Below are 19,968 nucleotides of genomic sequence, written 5' to 3' on the forward strand. Positions count from 1 at the left end.
GGAGGGAGAAGATTTCTTTGAAAGCAACATTGAAGAAATGAGTTGGGTGAAAAAGTGTCCTGGGCAGACATGATTAACAGGTGTACATGCCCACATTATTTAAAAAGGACTCTTCAGCTTGTGCTAGAATAAATACAGGATAGTGACAGATGTATTGTATAATATGTATAATATTTACCTTTTGGGGAAAGGGGAAGTCTTGTTCCTCTCTTAAATTTCTGTCCCTGCCACAGAAGGGCCCTGCAGAGATCCTGTTGTTTCTTAAAAAGCAGCTGTCACTGAGCTGCTGTGTTTGCCTGTTCTACCTTAGACTGCAAAGAGAATTGTGGAAGACCTGAAACTCTGATCTTCTAACAGGAGTCTATAGTATAGTTTCTAGAGCTGAGCCATGAATGCCTTCCTTTTGTGCCAACTTTGCACATACCAGAGACAGAAGATGGCCCACGTATGTCTGTGTAGTCTACTTGTGTATGGCTCAGTCACACTCATGTACACATCAAGGCAAACAGCCTAGTGAGGACCAAAAAGTAGTTTGTTTACCATCCCAAGCCTTGAGGCAGTGTGAGCAACTCTTTCACTTGGATTTTTCATTTGGTTGTGCCTAGTTATGTCAAACAGCTCTATTTTTTAGCATGTTAGTGAATTCATATTGCTGGAGTGTGGGGGTACAGAAGGTGGCCGAGTTCTATCCCAGATTTTGGCATTAAATCAGTGATTTTAGACTCTGTGCTAATAAACATGTCTATAGATTGAGAATGAGCTCTGCATACAAGCTGATAATCAGTTTTTGTAAGGTTTTCAGGCCTCAGTGCATAAGTTTTTCATGCAACACTGTATATGTTGCTGTTACCAGGATATGTCATCTGTCTGTAGGCAGTGATCAAGTCTGTGTATTTTTGATTGAAAGTGTGTCAGTTGTGGTTCTCAGGTGTATTTATGAACAGAAAAACAACATGTGTTATCAAGCAGCAAAATATTGAATAATATATCTGTGTTTGTCCTGACATCTGCCCTCTGTCATCTGTGCTTGTGAAAGCCAAGAGTCCCTGCCATGCAGCAGAGGGTACTAAAGATTGTATTGAAAGCATGGGAGTGCTTTCTCTTACATATTTGAAGCAGTCTTTTCAAGTTAAGTTGAAAAATCTAATGACAACTCATTACTTAACAAAAAAAATCTTACTCTGTTTGTGCTTCATAGCAGTAAAGGCCTGTAAAATTTATCCATGCACTGAAAGTGACTGTAACAGCAGTCTGGTGATCGTGTCCTCAAAACACTCATGCCAGCGTTCTCAGTGAACATCATGAAAGAGATCTTGAGAAGCAAACTGTGATTCAGCAGCACAACCAATATGTCAAAACTGTGAATTTGTTGGCAACTAGTGTAAACAGGGTCTGCTGCTAATTTTTGTCTCAGAGTTTGGTGGAATGTCAGGAAAAGCATGCTACTGATTTTTATTTTCCAAATCTTACTCTTTGAAACAGACTTCTACGAACAGGTTTCAGACTTCTTGTGCAGGTTCCTCTTAAATTGAAATGGTCTCCAAAACGAAAATTTCTTTTTGTTTGTTTGTGATCTTACAGGGCATTTGATACTCTTGCAAAAGCATTGAATCCAGGAGAGAGCCCAGCATGCCAGAACTCTGAAAGTATTGATGGCAATGCACAGCTGCTTGGTGGAGAAACAAGCATGAACATCGTTGAAATAGAGGGGCCACTACTCAGTGATGCTCATGTAGCATTCAGGGTACTGAAACTTTCTTATTGTTGACTGTTTATAACTATTTTGACATAGTGATATACAATAATGATCTAAATTTTATTTTTAATTTCTTAGAGGTGTATTTGTTCAGGTATTGGCATTCGTTTCCAATTAATGAACTGCTTTTGTTAGTTAGTACTTTCTGCCACTTTGTTTAGCAGAAAGTACTGCACTCTAAAGTGGTTTAGCTGCACTGGTTATTTTATAGTTTCTTACCTTCAAAGTACTGGGTAATCTGTACAAAAGCATTTACATAGACAGAGTATTTGCATGAAGCAGAGTCAGCATCCACATTCTCACTTGTTACCTAGTGGATCTGATGCAATCTGCAACTGGATTTTGGACTTTAAAGTGTATTTGTCAGTCTCTTGTTCGTGTAGATATCCTATTTTAGCATGGTAGTAATTGACTTAAATAATGTTTCTGTGTTAGTTAGACACATATTTTCTGGATTTATTTCTCATTTTACAAGCTTGCAGAAAATCCTTCTGTCTATTTATTTCATCACCTTATTTTTCATGGACAAATCAAAATGCTTGGTTATCAGAGTAACAGGCATTTGGTTAAACTTTACCCCTCTTACCAGCATCTGTTTTGATCATTCAAATGGACATCTCTATTGGAAATGTCATGATTTTTAAAAAAATTGCATTAGCCAGAACATCGTATTAAAAAGTATTAATTTCTGAAGACAGAATTACAAGTTCTAAGCTATTTTGGGTCAAATTTCTTTCTTCACATATGCAGGTAACATTACTAATTTTACTTACTAACATTGCAAAGGGTCCTCTTCCTGATGGTTATATTTTTTGGACTTGGGAGCAGCTATGTAATAGGTATTTTACTCAAACAGCAAAAGATTTCTCATGTGTTTATTTGTAAAATATTAAGTAAAAGTAAAAAAAGATGTTTTGTGAAATAGAATTCTCACTCACACACATACAGTCTCTCTCTCTCTCTCCAAGAGTTGTAACTCCTCCAATGTAAACAACTCATTCCAGTTACAATTATTCTTCTCTCTTATTCTTTGAGAATGTCTCAGAAGTTGAGTTGTGAGATTTTCCATCTCCAGTTGTCCCAGACATGAATCTTTATCTGCAAATCAAACTTTTTGTCTTTTTTGTTGGTTTGTAGTTATATAACATACAGTGTATAATAGTGTGATTAATAATGCAAAAGGCAGTCAGTCATTCACTTTTGTGTTGGGATTATACCTTTTTTTTATTTAAACTTATTTTATCACTTAAAAGAAACTCAGAAGACTGATTTCTTCCTAAACATACCATGAAGAAAGTTAAATAACTGTCATACACTTTGTTCTTTTTTTCTTACTACTTTTTTTTTTTTGCAGCTCACCATGCCTTCTCCTATGCCTGATTATCTTAACGTTCACTATATCTGCGAGTCTGCCTCCAGGTTGCTTTTCTTATCCATGCACTGGGCACGTTCCATTCCATCTTTCCAAGTTTTGGGGTAAGTGTTCAGTTACTTTATTCACTTACATTGTGGGTATGTGCTTTTGAATTTTTGGTTTTTTGCTATCTTCTTCAGGGACTTCTAAAAATAAAACTTCTAATTAAAACTCTTATAAATCTTAATTGTAAGGTAATTTTCTGAATCAAAACAAGTCCCAGTTTGAGTCCAGATTCAGGACTTTGGTTGGGCTTTGTAAGAAAAAGGAGGAGATTTAAAACAATCGAATAACCCAAATGCCCTCACACTGCTGCTTCTTAAATATATTTTGAGAAAATAGGTATTTCTATCAGCTTTTTAATAGCTACAACTCTACATCCTGATGCTTATCAGGCAATCATCAGAAAGAAGCTCCTGTCTGAATTCCCCAAATTTTTACCCTTACAAAGTGAATTACTAGTAATAATTTTGCCTTTAATATAACATACATGAAGAAAATGGTTAGCTAGATTCAGCAAACACTCAGAATGAAGTTGTCTAATTTCAGAAGATTTGCCAAAAATAAATGGCTTCTGTAACCAAAAGGTAATTCTGACTGTTCTTTTTACAGTTTGTATAACATCCTGCTTCTCCATCAGTGAATTCAGTGTATCACTTAAAATTCTTAAGTTCAGTTTTGTACTCTGTTGCTGATTGTCAAGAAAAACATGTCCAAACTGCATGGGAAAAACTGATTTATTTTATATTCAGAAGTAATTTTATGAAGATACATCAATTAAAGATACAGTATATCAGCTCTGACACAAATTGTGAATAAATCATGTTAGTTTGTTCTCATCTGCAGTGTTTCTGTTTAATTCAATATCAAAATAGCCTGTGACTGTGGCAGCAAAGAGAATTCCTTTTTAAAATGAGGGATTGTCCCGTTTTCCAGGAAAGCTCTCAAAAGCAGGGTGATCTGTGATTACCAGAATCTGTGTTTACTCAGAAGCTTCAGCCAAATGATTCTACAGTTTTTAAGGAAAGATCATGTATTGTATGTAATTAAGCCTTTGTTTTGGGGAAGGAGAAAGGAGTATTGTATAAAGTTAAAGAATAGTAAGGCTAAAAAATAGGTAAATATGATGTTGTATTTTGGTAGAAATTGTTGACCTGCAGAATTACAAAATGCATAGCAAATAAACATAGTACGTTATGTCATTCTAAGTTTTAAAAAGGTTTTTGTTACAGAGAGACACTGCAAATTAGTACAAATTGGTATTCTAACAACAAATGGGAATTGCTTCTTAAAAAAAAATGTAATACAGAAAACCTCCCTCTCCAAAAAAATTTAACAAGAAAAATCTGCATATGCTCTTTTTGTCTGTTATTTCACAATATGTTTTTCTGCTTAAAAAATGGAAGAGTAAAAAAAATAAAAATATGGAGGAGTAAGCTGCCATAGTAGTGTTAATATTCACCTGTAACAGCATTTATAGACAAAGTCAAGATCATGGGCAACAGCAGATAAATTCAGTTTTCCTTTGAAGCACTTAAGATGCAAACTATTTTCAAGTGGAGATCTATTTATAATTAAAGCAGCCCTCATAGTCAGAACACATTATATCCTATAATTTTGGCTTTCAGCAGGGTGACTCATTTCACTTTTAAACTGAAGAGAAATTCATGAAACATCATGAGTAATGGTTTTGTAAGGAAGATGGATAATTGTACCTAGATTGTTTACTCCATGGGTAACATTCTCCTTTAGTCACAGCAGCATAGTTACCTTTAACCTAATGATGTAGTTATTGATGCCAGACACTGATTAGTTCATCTTCCTGCATGGGCATCTTTGTTCACAAGAGTCTGTTATTGAAACCTTCACCAAGCTGGTTACAGCCTCTGGGTTTTGTGAGGCTGCTTAAGCAAATTTAAGAACTGGTTCTGGTGTAACTTTGATTAGCCATAAAGATGCTGTAGATGATACGTTTTTCTACACACATGTGTCAGAGGAATAGCCAGTGCACCCTATTTTCAGGGGTGCTCAGCATAGTCTCTTTGATTGTCTTATAGGAGATGAACAAAGATGTGACAAATACATGAGAAGTGGCATTTACAGTATCATGCCTGCCATAACAAGAACTTGATTATCATGAAAAATATTTCTCTCAGTAAACTCTCTGTAATCCAGTTAAGAAGTCTGTGTTCACCTGTCATTTGGCATCTTAGTATTGCACTAAATCATCAGAACTGTTCTTGAAGATTACATCAAAATTCTTGCAAAAATCCATTCCACTGTATTTTTGTAGTTGAAATCCTAGCTTTAATATGCTTTTCTTCTTTGATAGCTCTTTACTTCTTTTAATTTTTCATTATTTATATTTACTGGCTAAAACTGTGGAACATGGTACTAAATTAGACTCCTCTCTGGTGGGATTTGCTTTCAAATGTACTCTCATGTTAAACTCTGTGAGTTAGGGATGCTTGACATTACTGAAAGTTAGATTACTAATACAGAAGTGGCTGAATATGAATTGATCTATTTAATTTTAAGCTACGGCAAATAAATCCTTATGACTGGTATTTGTACTTTGAAGTCCCTATTTCAAACCTTATTCCAAACTTGAAAGGGATGCAGAAAGTAGCAGTCAGGAAGCTCAGAAGCTTGATCACACATGTTCCATTTCATCTGTATCTTCAATTAAAAAATTGTACCAACATGTCAGTTTCCAATTAAAAAAAAAAAAAAAAAGACCCTTGAGTCTGTTCTATGTCCACAATACAGGAACAGTGCAATCTTTTTTTGTCCATGGATATAAATGTTGTCCCAAATCTTAAGAAAACTAGCATGATGGAATACTCTGTGACAGTTGTCATTTTACTATAACTTCAGCTTGCCTTTGTAATAGAAATCTATCTCCTTTTAGGTCATTTAAACAAAAAATTATTGCTTTACAAAAGTCACTTTGAACCAGATACTTTAATTCTAGCATGCAGAAAAAAAATGATGTAAAACTTCATTTTGGCATTGATTGTAATGATTGAATTAGATTAATGTTTTATGAAGTATTCTTCAAATTTTAAAAAAAATGTGTGAATGCAAATAGCTGGTTTTCTTAAATTATTGTGCTTTTTAATAGACAGGATAACAGCATATCATTAGTAAAAGCCTGCTGGAATGAACTTTTTACGCTTGGTCTAGCACAATGCTCACAAGTTATGAATGTGGCAACGATCTTAACTGCTTTTGTTAATCACCTTCAAGGCAGTTTACAACAAGGTAAGGTGTATACTGTGCACATGCCAGACTTGGGGAATCACTTGATGATTTTTAAGTTTGGAAGTGCACAGAAGCTATTTATCCTTCAGTTATTATTGTAAATTTAATGTTTAAAGAATTTCATGTTAGTATTGAAACAAAGTCATACTAGCAATTACAGTCCACAAGACTGAATTTTTTAGCAAGTTTGCAAAAGTCAGCTATGCTAATATTTTCCTCCAAATAAAAAAAACCACATTATTTTTATTTGTGTGTTGTAATGTCTAATAGCGTTCTGCTGTCTGTTAATATCATCAGCCCAGATCAGGAATATTTTGGGCAGTATCAACCTTAAGAACACAAGAGTACTGTGAATATGATTCCTCTGTATGAAGGATACAAAGTAAAGAATGACCCATCTGTCCTTGCTCTTCGTAGCTGTGACACCAAGCAGCTGAATGCTAACTTGGTGATACAGTTCTTTACATAACTTGGCCTGTTGACTTCCATGTATTAGTTTTAGTCTACATGGAAGTCTTCAACAGATCTCCTTTAAGTATACTTTGTTCCTTGTTAGTCCTATGTCCTGCATCTTTGGTATATTTTTCATTCAAACGAAGGACGTGCCAGTTGACCTCTTTAATTCTGTTCTTCTGAGCAGGAGGGGAGTCTTTTAGCTAAGCTTTGTGTGCTTGTGGATACTCACAAGGTTGTCAGCACTAAAAGCTAACCAGTTAATAATAGTATAGTCTTCATCTGTTCATAGTCATCTACCTTTTATGGTAGATGCACATACAGAAATCTAAGCATTTTCAGATTTAACTAAATTTTTGAGTTGTTTGCTGTTAGGGCTATGAAAATTCACTGTTGCTGATGGTATGCAGATACGGATTGGTAAACTGGAAAAAGACAGTCTACCAGACTATAGATTTTTCATCTTCTTTTATGATAAGGTAATTAAAGAATTATTTCCAAGGAGATTTTGTGATTTAAAAACATCCACAAGATCTTCCTATAAATAACAATAACTTAAAACAAACTGATCAAATCGCAAGATGTACTGGGTCAGCTAAAGATACTAACAAATCTGTGATTGTCTCTAGGGCAGATACAAATGGAATGGGGAAATTTTAGTCTATATAATGTTTAAAGTATGTTTACCAGAAAAAGTATTGTAGTAATTAATCATGTTTTTATCATTATCACAAATACATATTTCTACCATTTAAATTGAGAATTCAGGTTGACTGCCAATTGTGCAGTATACCAGCTGCAGTATCTCCAAGAGATACCAAGTTTGTGGAGTCTAGAGACTCTTGTTTGATGGGTTATGGAGGGAATGGGGTTTCAGGATGTTTTGCTATTGTTGACTCAAGGGGAACAGCTCTGCACCAACCACATTCCCCTCAGTACAAATCAGGGGAGGTGTATAGTACACCTTTCCCAGCAGTGGCATGGTCTCTGACTAAAATAACCCATGAAGCTGTACACTATCCTACCATGTGGCACTGGATCTTTAGACACAGAGCACAGGTCAGCAGTAGCACTGTATGCTTTACTTTTAAGTAGTCTCTTCCTTCCTTGATCATTTCAAGCTCTAATCCATGCCTGATTACTGGAAGCATTAGTGGCAGGAAGAGCCCTAATTGGAAGAGGTGGAAAAAATACTCCATAATTGTTGGTGTCAAGATTATTCAGACCTAATAGGAATTTATAGAAGGCATAGATTTGCCATTGTTTGAATCTAATAAAATAATTTTTACAGTTTTAAAATTTTTTTACAATTTTTAAAGTCCAGTGTGACCACGTTTTTGCTTGTGTGTTGAGTTTTTTTTAATGTGTGTGTTGATTTAGATAAGCTGCCAACAGACAGAGGAAGACTAGTAATGGAGCATGTCTTCAAATTGCAAGAGTTTTGTAACAGCATGGTTAAACTGTGTCTAGATGGATATGAATATGCATATTTGAAAGCAATTGTCCTCTTCAGTCCAGGTATGTAATTATTGCAAATGTAAAATTTTAATCTGTGCTATTTGTTGCCATATAACTGTTTCATTATATGCAATTACTGCTTTAGTTGTTGAGGAATCTGGGAAGGTGTGTGAAGACTGTTAGCAAGAGAAGGGTTAATCTTCTAATGTAAACAACTGAATGTTGCTTTGGGGATGTTTTTTGCCCAGGGAGACTTTGATTCTTTTTATTTGTAAATTTTTATTCTTGGCTGTTTGTTGTTTTTGTTGTTTTGGGTTTGAGTTTTTGGTTGTTTTGGGCTTTTTTTCTTTTCATTTATTTATTTATTGCTTTTAATTCTGTGCCTCCTTTCTGGGGTACATTTTCTGAAGACCTGTGGTTTAATTTTCTGAAGTGTTGCTCTTGCACATCAGATGAGATGGATTGAAGTTGGGATTTTAATATATGGAAGACTATCTGGACATCAGTTCTCACATTCAGAATTACAGAAGCATCACCTCCCTCCACACAGACAATGCAAATATCATTTCTGGTGAATGAACACCACAAATGTTCACTTGTGTTATTACTTCCAAACAGTATTTTCTTAATGTAGTACTCTCAATAGCATTACTAGACATACATTAGACAGTGAAAGTAATATAACTTCATTTCTCTTCTGGGTGATTAGTTTACAGTAGGGAGGAAAGAGTCCTCTGGGTTATGGTAGATATTTACTGGGTAATTACATTGTGTAACTCATATGCCTGGACTGTAAAAGTTACAAAATTATTTTTCTTTATTTGAAAGTTGTAGAATTAACTTTTCACAAAAGGCTTTCAGGTATTGTATCAGTATCCTGCAGGCCTTAGAGTCATCATTCAGAACTGGGGTTTAATACAAAGCCAAAACCAAGTCTTTTGATTGAAGAAAAATGTACAAATCTCAAGTACTTCCTCTGTCTCCAAGAATTTTTCACTTTCACATTTAGAAAGTAAGTCTTCAATTACTCCATTTTGCATTAGGAGGTTTTAAAAGCACCCGCAGCTTCCTTAATCCTTGTTGCTCTGCTTTTTGTAGATGCTGATGTTGTGTAGAAGAGAATGGAGCAGATGTTAAAATGCTCACAGAATCTTAGTGACCCCTGTCAGTAGTGTAGGATATGGAGGAGATCTGGGTATTCGGCTCTTGTCGGATCTGTAGGCTTACTAGATCCAAGAAGAACTTCCTTTTTGCATTCAGTTGCAGTTCACCCTTACACAGAAAAGTTAGTTGAGCTGAGAAAATCTTTTAGAACTTGGACACTTCCAAAATTTAAATTTTAATCAGGTTTTCTAATATATGGAATTCATATATTGTGAGGTTCTTACTTTGCAGTTTCTCTCAGATTTGCATGATCTTTTCTATATGTAGTATCTGCCAGTAAAAGTGGCAGCATGAGCAGGAATTCATGGTATTCATCTAAGTGCACAAACAAAACCCTGCATATCTTCCATTGCTACAAATAAATACATACATTCATACATACATACATATATATATATATATATATATAGGAGTCTTCCATTACTGCAGATGAGATACATTACATTACATTACATTACATTACATTACATTACATTACATTACTGCATTCTGAGATGAAAGACATTCATGCAAATAAAAGGTGGTATAAGTAGAGTCAGAACACTTCAGGAAAGATGATCAGTTTCCAGAGGATATTCCTATTGAGATATTTTTCTATTGTGGATCACTAAAGAAAATCAGATCCTGGGTGTTTTACTATAAAACAAAATTCTGCTGTCTGTCCTTATGATTAGGAGAGTCTTGCATGGTTTTATGTGTTTACTTGTACAGTTCATCATATCACTGAAACAGTTTCAGTTTCCTAACAAGCAGGACTCACCATTAAACCCACTGAGTTTAAACATAATATTAAGCATGCTTGAAAACGTTTGCAGTTTTCCTTTTTTGCTGAGGACTGAACAGTTGCAAATGCACCATTATTACAGAAGAGACTTTCTCTAAGTGGATGGTCGGAGGATGTTTGCTGGCTTAATTTTAATAAATCATACTTTCAAGAGATGTAATTCTCCTGCAAGCTTTCCTTACCCCAAAAGAATCCTTTTCATGGTGTTCTTATACTAAGAACTGGTACAGGTTACTCCAGGAAAGAAACAAAATTATGGCCAAATGCCTCAAGTCCATTTTTTAGAATGATGTCTGCTAGGATTTATGAATCGAATCCTCTGGCCTGTGTGGAAAAATCAGTCTTGTTAGACACCAAAAAATACTTCTTGAGGAACCTTGCACTTGCAAACTATTTGTTTTGTCTGAAGTTTATTTGTCTCCTTCCAATTATATTTACAACACAAAAAGTAGAAGGAAAAATACCTTGGGAAAAAAACTCTTGTCCAATGATGTGATTGAGAGAAGTTTTCTTTAGCTCATGTTTTCAAATTCACATTACTAATGAGTAGTTGCTTTAATGGTAATGTGTGATCAGGACTCTTGATCCTTGAGCCATATAACAAAATCTTCATACACATGAAAGTCATGTTTGATACCTTGAACAGAAGAGATGTCCTGGCAATGACAAATTAAAATTGCAGGGATTTTACTGCTCTGCTGCAGGATGGGGCTGGGCTGTGCATGCAGCAGAGCCTTGAGGTAAGAACCTCTGCTTTAGTAGGCCCTAGTGATTCAGCTGTGCCAAGCTGCTTGATTGCCACAAAAGAGCCTTGGGCAAAGAGATTAGTGTAAAGGGTGTGCCAAGAAAACTTCACATCTTAGTAAATGGCTGCAAGTGTACAAGCAATGGTCTTCAAACTACTGTTTCCAGAAGTTGACTTCTCACTGTGTTCCTGACATGGCTCTAAAAACAGCAGCATGAAGCGATGCTTTTTGCACATTGACTCCAACTCTTCATCTACATAATTTGTCATGCTTGTAGAACAGTAAAATTTTTACATTCAGATAGATGGATAATAGAATTACAGACCGTGGAGAGAGCTCAGAAGTACTGGATAATAATTTCCAAGAGTGACTTGGCAGTTAGGTTGATGTCCTTTCATTTTAGCAACACTTACATTTCAGGTCACTGCTAAAAATTGTAATTACCACATTTGAAATTTTTGCACCAAATAGTTGAGAAAGAATCTGCTGCATACAAGCCTGTCTGAATTGAAAAAGCATTTGGACAATGCTCTCAGGCTCATGGTGTGATTCTTGGGGTGTCCTGTGCAGGCCCAGGAGCTGGATTTGATATTGATGGGTCTCTTCTAACTCAGCATATTCTAAGATTCAGTGCTGTTTTCTACATGTCTTAGGAAACAGACAGTTCACAGCTTTTTATTCTGCTTCTTTCACTGATCCTAATTTTGTCCTTCACTTTTCACCTAAATATTACTTGCACATCCAATATTCCAGAAAATGTCGGTGTATTAAAACAAGCCTGTGTTACTGCTGCAGAGAACAGAGTCGTATCATCAAGATTAACATAAACATTGCAAGCACTGAATTTATTTGAACCCTTTAAAATGTCTAATTTTATTTATGGAAAGTTAAATAAAATGTAAAGAAAGATAAATACAAGGAGGTAAAGTAGTGTCTACCACTAAAACTGAACTTGCTGCAGCTACCACATAATTATTTCAGTATGTCGGCAGCTGGATAGTCTGTTTGGATTTTAGTTCATTTTCTGTAGAATGGGTATAACAAAGAAGAGTGTTTTTTTTCAGATCATCCAGGTCTAGAAAATGTGGTACAGATTGAGAAATTTCAAGAAAAAGCTTACATGGAGTTCCAGGACTATGTAACAAAGGCGTATCCGGATGATACTTACAGGTCTGTAAACTTAGATGCTAACTTGATTGATTCTCCTTTCACAGTCACTGATTTGTACAGTTTTTCATGTAATAGACATATACATTTTCTTTTTACCCCCTTAAAGTTAAGAAATTACCTTTAGAACGCTTCAAATATTATGCCTGTAGTAATATATATTATGAGTGGTATTTTTCATCTCATTATTAATTTCTAAAATTAAATATCAGAAATAAATATTAGTAACATTCACTTCCAATTGCATTTATTTGGACTATTTCTTTATTTAGTCCTAAATCCAAACATACATAGTACATGTAGTTGACAGGCATTTGCACATTTTCCATACTGTTCAAGATATGAGTAAACATAAATTTAATGCTGTACTGATTTATATATTTCAGCCTTTCATGGACTAGATGTAGCAAACTTTGACCAGTAGTGTCCCTTGTCAGATTTTTCTCTTCTTTTACTAATAACATCATAGAGAACAGCACCAAAATCTGTGATCTGCTAAGTAACACTTCTCACTGAACTTATTTTCCAGACTATCTAGACTTCTTCTCCGATTGCCTGCTCTTAGGCTGATGAGTGCTGCCATCACTGAAGAGCTGTTCTTCGCAGGACTGATTGGAAATGTTCAGATTGACAGCATAATCCCATACATTCTGCGAATGGAGACAGCAGACTACAACTCTCAGATCATAGGTCATGGTGTGTAAAAGTAGCAGTCCAGGATTCTGTACCATGGCAATCATGGTGATATAAATGCATACCCTGTCTCCAAGAGATGGTCATAAGCCTTCCAGCGCACCTTTCCAGAGAAGGCTCATATTCCTCCTTTCCAGTACACTTGGGAAACACGGTGGAGTGTATTAGGATATAGGATCACTTCCTGTTCTTCATCTGACTTCAAGGACTTGTAAATTAACTTGATATCTGAAAAAAGTCAAGAATTTGATCTACCTATTTTTGTAGGTGGACAGACTTAAATATTTATGAAGTTCAGGCTTGTGAGGAAACTGAAGAAACTTTGACTGAACTAAGGTATCTCAACTTAGTTTGATGTTTTAGACAAATAAATTAACTTTCCTCTCTGAGTCTTGTTTTCAGTGTTTTGCTACTAGTTCTTTTTCACGTATCAAATTGAAAATACATGATTCAAACATCCTGAAAAGGGCAGTTTCCATGCAGACAAGACCCAACTTAGTTTTGGTTGCTGTTTTGAAGAGGGATTTGTTTCTTGCTGAATTAAACCGTGGATACCATTACAAGTGCAGGAAGATTAAAAGACTTCCACATTTTAAAATATTCTGATGTTAACATGATGCAGTTGATCAAGAGAAGCAGCAAAGAGTCAGTAGTGACAGAGTCAGTTTTGCAGATGCAACAAAATACTGTATTGTAGCAATAACATGGTAGGCACCAGCTGTTTTATACTGCAGGCATTCAAAGACAGCATACTCCTGATTTTCTGGTCTCAAAGCTTTTTCATCCTGCCCCTTCCTCATTCATACTCAGTGCCCAGTGATGGAGGCATTCTAGATGCCTTTTAACTTTTCCATGTTGAGTATGTAATTCTCTTTTCCAACCAGTCCTGTATGATTAGTTTTCAAATTTGAGTTTGTCAAATCCAGTATCCTTCTGTATGGAAGCATTGCCTCTGCTGCTTTTCCTTTCCTCATTAGAAATGAGTCTAGATACTCCATACATGTTGCCTGAATCGTACTCCATAGCTCCATCTAAGGATGAGTTCTTAATCTTAAATGTTCTTCTGTCTTGAAGATGTGACTCACAAGTAACACTGACATGCAGTGTTACTTCTTGCTTCCTTTAGACACAGGAAGTTACACACCTCTGGCATGTTTATTTCCTGTTGACTAAAATGAGAGGAATATCTGTTACTTTTGCTTTTAGAGGGGCAACACATTGCGACGTGGGAGCGGACCTTCACAGAGGACAGCAGGCAGCAGCAGGGTTAAACATGGAAGGCTCCTTTATTATTTGACTTTAATAGCTTATATACATTTTGTACAGAGGGCCAAGATTGGCCCAAAGAGGTTACAACCTCCTGACTCCATTGGTCAATATGACCATCAGTCAAGTTCTCTCTCAGAGAACAAGAATGCAAAACATACTGATAATTTCTAAGAATACAATATTGTTTACATGAAGCAGCGTGAGAAGCTGCTGCAAAGACTCAAACACTTGAAACCACGAAATGCAAAGACGACAGATATCCTAGTGAAAGTGATGGTCTTCTTCAGACATTAGTATTTAGCATTTTCTGCATCGCGGGTCAAGGCTGAGTTCTATTTAGCATTACCCCTTTCTCTCTCTGGTAAAACTGAGTGAGGAAGAACCTCACCCAATCAAGAAACACATGGTTGCACCAGAAATTGCTTAGCCAGAAGATCAGATTAAATGGAGGCCTTTGCCCACTCTGCAGTGGCAGTTCCAAGGCCACCCTAACACCAAGAGACTACTAGATGAAGCTTGGGTTCTAAAGTTCTTGAGTTCTGTGGTTTTTCGCAGCACCTGAGGATCGCTACCAGACAAAAAACCTGAGAACTGCTTCTGACACTGAATTTCTGTGTTCTTCTAATCCCACTAACTGAGCTGCTTGGATCTTGCTCTTCCAAAGCTTCATAATCAGAGACTGTATCATAGAATCGCAGAATCAGATGATGGTTGAGGTTAAAAGAGGCCTTAAAGATCATCTAGTTCCAGCCACCTGCGTGGACAGGAACATCTTCCACTAGACCAGGTTGCTCAGAGCCTCATGAAACCTGGCCTTGAATGTTTCCAGGGATGGGGCATCCACAGATTCTCTGGGCAACCTATTTTAGGGCCTCACCATCCTCACAGTAAAGAATTTCTTAATATCTAATCTAAACCTGTTCTCTTTCAGTTTGAAGCCATTCCCCCTTGTCCTGTCACTACACACCCTTGTAAAAAGGTCTACCTTTCTTGTAGGATCCCATCAGGTACTAGAAGGCTGCAGTTAGGTCACCCCAAGGCTTCTCTTTTCCAAGCTGAACAATCCCGGTTCTCTCAGCCTTTCCTCACAGGAGAGGTACTCCATCCCTCTGATCCTCTTGGTGGCCTCCTCTGGACCCTCTCCAACAGGTCCATGTCCTTCCTGTGCTGGGAGCCCAGAGCTGGATGCAGCACTGCAGGTGGGGTCTCACAGGAGCAGAGCAGAGGGGCAGAATCCCCTCCCTCCTCTGCTGCCCACGGGGCTTTGGATGCAGCCCAGGACACGTTTGGCTCTCTGGGCTGAGAGTGCACACTGCTGGGTCATGTCCAGCCTCACACCCACCTGCACCCCCAAGTCCTCAGGAGGGCTGCTCTCCATTTGTTCATCCCCCAGCCTGGACTGAGAGCAGGGGTTGACCTGACCCAGGTGCAGCACCTTGCACTTGGTCTTGTTAGACCTCATGAGATTCCCATGGACCCATTCCTTGAGCTTGTCCTGGTCTCTCTGGATGGCATCCAGTCCTCCAGGTGTGTCAACCACACCACTCAGCTTGGTGTCATCAGCAAATCTGCTGAGGGTGGACTTGATCTCTTCATCTATGTAATAAATTAAGATAATAAATAACACTGGCCTTGATAATGGACCCCACATATCACCGATGTCCCATGTGATTCTAAGCTCTTGAACACTACCCTCTGGTTGCAACCATCCATCTACTTTCTTACTCATTTAACAGTTCACCCATCAAATCCATCTCCAGTTCAGAAAGAAGAATGTTGTGGAGGACAATACTACACAACTGGTCATATCCAGTCCCACAGATCAAAGCACTTAGTGCTGAGGACCCCTGATGGAATGGAACAGTGTGTGTGGGCCTTTGCTCTGCCTTGGCACTTACTGACTTGCTGGAGGACAGCTTTCAGTGTTGGAACTGGCCATGGCAGCTGAGCTCTTATCATTTTACACCTTTTGAAGGTTGTAAGGTTCAAGTTCTTTATCTGTGTTTCCTGGAGAGCTGTATGAAGATGACTATCCTGTGCTTCAAGAGGTGTGCATCTCATCAGCAGTGTTAATGGAACTATGAAGGACTCTTGCTGTCAACCTGCTGTGCTTGTTCTCTCTGCATGGGTTAGAGGCGCACTTTTGATCTGTAGGACCAAGTTGCAGATGTGAGGTTGATCATTCTCAGAAATTGATCAGCTCTCCTCGGAAATTCTGACTCTGCTTTCTAGTCCCTTGCTAGCTCTAACCCATTTCTGGCCCTAGGGCACAGGAGATTTACAGTTCTTTGCATTAAAAGTTTAAAGGAAACTGTCAACGTATTACTCCTGAATATACTGGAGGTAGTTTTCCAGGCATTCCACTACTCTTGGAAGAGTTTTGTACTAATATTCTCCAGGTTTATGAAACCCAGGTAATAGTAAGATGGAAATAAAAACCTGCTTTCCTTTATAATGCAGTACACTGTGCAAATCTCTCTCACATCCTTGAAGAAACTTTTCACTCCATAGCTTGAGCCTCAGGTGTGATATGCAGTTCTTTGTTTACAGCTGACCAAAAGGTTCAGCTGATGCAGCCTCTCAATGTGCTACTGTCCGCCTTTGGCAGCAGTGTATCTACAGATGTAAAATTGAATCCCTCAGTTCAGCCATCTTTCTTTCATTCCAACCTTTCATGGGAACAGGACGTTAGAAGAGACTATCCAGGACCCTGTCCAAGCACATCTTGTGGTGATCGATAGCTCTCAGCACGAGAAATGTCTGTTATATCAAGATCGTCAAGAATTCTTAAAGAGAGTGGCCTTGCACCAATGTCAGCCACTTCCCTTAATATTCTAGGGTGGATTTCTTAGCCCATGGATTTCTGTGGGTTGAGCCCTTGCAAAAGGCTGCACACCACCTGTTCACCTACTGGTGGGCTGAAATATGTATTGGTGTAATACTTGATTTAGTGCTCTGTGGTCCAGCTATGCTGGTGAAGATGAAGGTAAAGAAGATATTGAGAACCTCTGCCATATCAGCATGACTAGTGAGTAGTTTCCTGGCCTAGTTAGGCAATGGCTCAATCTTTCCTGTTCTTTTTCTTACTACTCACATAACTGTAGAAACCTTTCTTGTTATTCTTGACATCTTTAGTCAATTCTCGACAATTTTAGTTCTGTCTGAGCCTTAGCATTCCTGACCGCATCTCTGTGTGCCCTAGCAAGGTTTTTGCAGTCCTTGATGGGTATTAGGCTGCCTTTCCATAGCTAGTAGGTATCTTTATTTTTCTTTTTTTTTTTTTTTTTCTTTTTTTTTTTATATTTTAATTGGAGTACTGTTTTTGAAGGGGATGTCCTCAGAACCTGATTTTCTCTGGATTCCTGTCCTTGTTTCCTCTTTGTGCCCTAGTCTGTTTAAATGCAAGTTAACTTCAGTTACACATGGACTGCAGCTACCAGGGACTGCTGGGTGAAGACTATGTGCTTAGGATGTGTTAACTCATAAGCAGAGTAGTTAACTCATAAGCAGAGTATCTCATAAGCTTGGTCATGTTTCACATCAGGTTGTTTGAATTCAGGTGTTTGTATATTGTGAGGGTCAAAAAACCCCTGCATTTTATGATCTTGGATACCTCTGACATTTGGACCTCTAAAGAGCCAAAGTGCATACACATCACACATAGCAAAGAGCTGGTAAGTGACCTTTTACCCCCAAAGTTTTACATTTTTATGATAATGAAGTTTCAAGATTGATGTAAATGTGGAGTGCAGCTGATCTATGCTGCCTGCCAAGTAATCTGTTTTGTCTTTATGATGATCTAAGAGATGCATCCCATACAGGAGGTTGTTCTTTCAGTGTTACTCACTTTATGCAGCAAGATCTTCATTAATTATTTCAAATTATTTCATTAATCATTCTTAAACTATAAATTTGTCCTTTTGGTAAGAAATGTGGCATAATGGGGCTTTCTCAGGAATGGGAGCTTTAAAACAGGTAAACACAGGAATCAACATGGTTTATCCTTATTCATCCATGTTAACCATTACAGTTGTCTAAGAGCAATGCAACAGCTCATGGAAAAACCAAACCATGAAGTTCTGGTTTTGTTGTTTTGGTTACTGTAAGATAACTGCTTCTAAGTTAAGTGGAATATATCAAGTTACCTTCAACTGAGACCCTTAGTGTTTCTAACAGGTTTTTTTTTAATGATTACATGATCTCACATTACCACCCGTGTGAGTTATTGTCATCTGTAGATAGTCTTGTGAATGAATATTCCTCGATACTGAATGACAGACTGGCTAATATTACTGGGTTGTCAGTACCACTGTCAATGCAATAACAAAAATGTGAGTACTGATACTTACTCCACCATGGATGTTAAAATATTTCATTGTTTTTGTTATTTCTTTTCAGCTTTAAATTACTTGTCAACTTTTTGATCTTTACAAGCCTTGATAGTTTTCAGAGCCAGTCAGGATTTAACCAAATTGTGGCATTTACCAACCAAAAACTCTTTGCCAATGAAAGGAAAAGTTTAGTTTCAACAGCTTTAAAATTTTCAATGTTGAGAGCAAGAAAAATCATTTCAATATAAATGACCTGAAAGGAAAAACAATTTTATACATTTTAGAGTCCTATAATTTAAAGATGATAGTACTGTTACATAATAAGCTTACTAGTTCAAATATTTTTCATGAAACTATGTTGCACACATGTATGTGGGTTTAGGTTGCTTGTTTCATACTGCTAAAGTTCCTAGTGCAAATAATTGTTACATTTTAAACTTTTTTCAAGAGTACCTTCATTGCAATACCTTCCATAGTTACAAATCTTTCTGTCCATATATTTATTCTTGTCGTGTGATCTTCAGGGTCAGTGAAAGTCAGTCTGTTGTTTTTGAAACTGGTCCTGTTCATTTTATTCAGCCTTTGTGGTTTGGTAGTACATCAGTTTCAGTGTAAGCAGTAGTGTCACTGTAGTTGTCTTGCTGTTGTATAAAAAAAATCACTTTAAATGTCTTGAAACCTGGCTAAATTGGAAAACTCTATTTTGGATGTATTTTTAAAAATAAATTGTAACTTTCTATTATAGAAAACAATTGCAATATCCTATTACTTCATTAGTTATTTATACGGATTGTCGTATGAACCTAGAACACTGTATATGATTACAAATAGTTTGTGGATCTTTCACATTTTTATTACACAGTGTAGTCTCAGTTATATTCTGTCTCTGGGATTTGTGGTAGCTGCAATATCTTGCTGTTTGCTAATCTTTGTTGCAATTAATCCTTCGTTTCCATGCTTACTACTTTCTGGCCTATGCATTTGACAATTAATAATTTATTGTAAAATTTAATTTACCAGTGTTTGGTTTTTAAAATGCTGTATGGAAATATGTATTGTAATGAACCTCAATCATGGATCTTCATGTCATATAATGCAATAATGGATATTTGGAAATAAGTATTTGATTCATTATGGATCAGTTTTAGGTTGAAAATTACAGTATGGCTGAACAAAGCGTTTTTTCTTTTGAAAGAAACAGACTTCAAATGTTCAAGTAAACTTATCTCAGTTTTAAATACTTCTGGATAAATAATGAATTTATTAATCTTTAAAATTGAAAAATCAGCACAAGTTCTGGTCTATTTCAGAATTGATTTCTCAATGATAATTTAAAAAGTGTAAGGTTTTTAGTTGTCATCTTCTATTATAAATGAATGTGGCATTTGTGTGGCTGTGCAGATAACCCGGAATGTTATCCCAAATGAGAAACTAATTGCCATTCTTTCCATGTTTAAATTCTGAAATGT

At 36.8% G+C, this 19,968-nt stretch overlaps 1 protein-coding gene across 4 annotated transcripts in view; it reads left to right on the forward strand.

The window, feature by feature from the left end:
• Positions 1-19,715, forward strand: part of NR2C1 (nuclear receptor subfamily 2 group C member 1) — a 53,906-nt gene extending 34,191 nt beyond the window's left edge. For all 4 annotated transcript variants that reach the window (XM_083859930.1, XM_083859932.1, XM_083859933.1 and 1 more), the window contains 6 exons: positions 1,582-1,744; positions 3,111-3,232; positions 6,295-6,434; positions 8,268-8,405; positions 12,104-12,209; positions 12,736-19,715. In XM_083859930.1, the coding sequence (XP_083716056.1) occupies positions 1,582-1,744; positions 3,111-3,232; positions 6,295-6,434; positions 8,268-8,405; positions 12,104-12,209; positions 12,736-12,910 (844 nt within the window). In that variant the 3' untranslated portion in view covers positions 12,911-19,715. The remainder of the gene's footprint in view (positions 1-1,581; positions 1,745-3,110; positions 3,233-6,294; positions 6,435-8,267; positions 8,406-12,103; positions 12,210-12,735) is intronic.
• The last annotated feature ends 253 nt before the right edge of the window (positions 19,716-19,968 follow it).

This window comes from Zosterops lateralis, assembly GCF_965231275.1.
Source record: "Zosterops lateralis genome assembly, chromosome: 4".
Lineage (NCBI taxonomy): Eukaryota > Metazoa > Chordata > Aves > Passeriformes > Zosteropidae > Zosterops > Zosterops lateralis.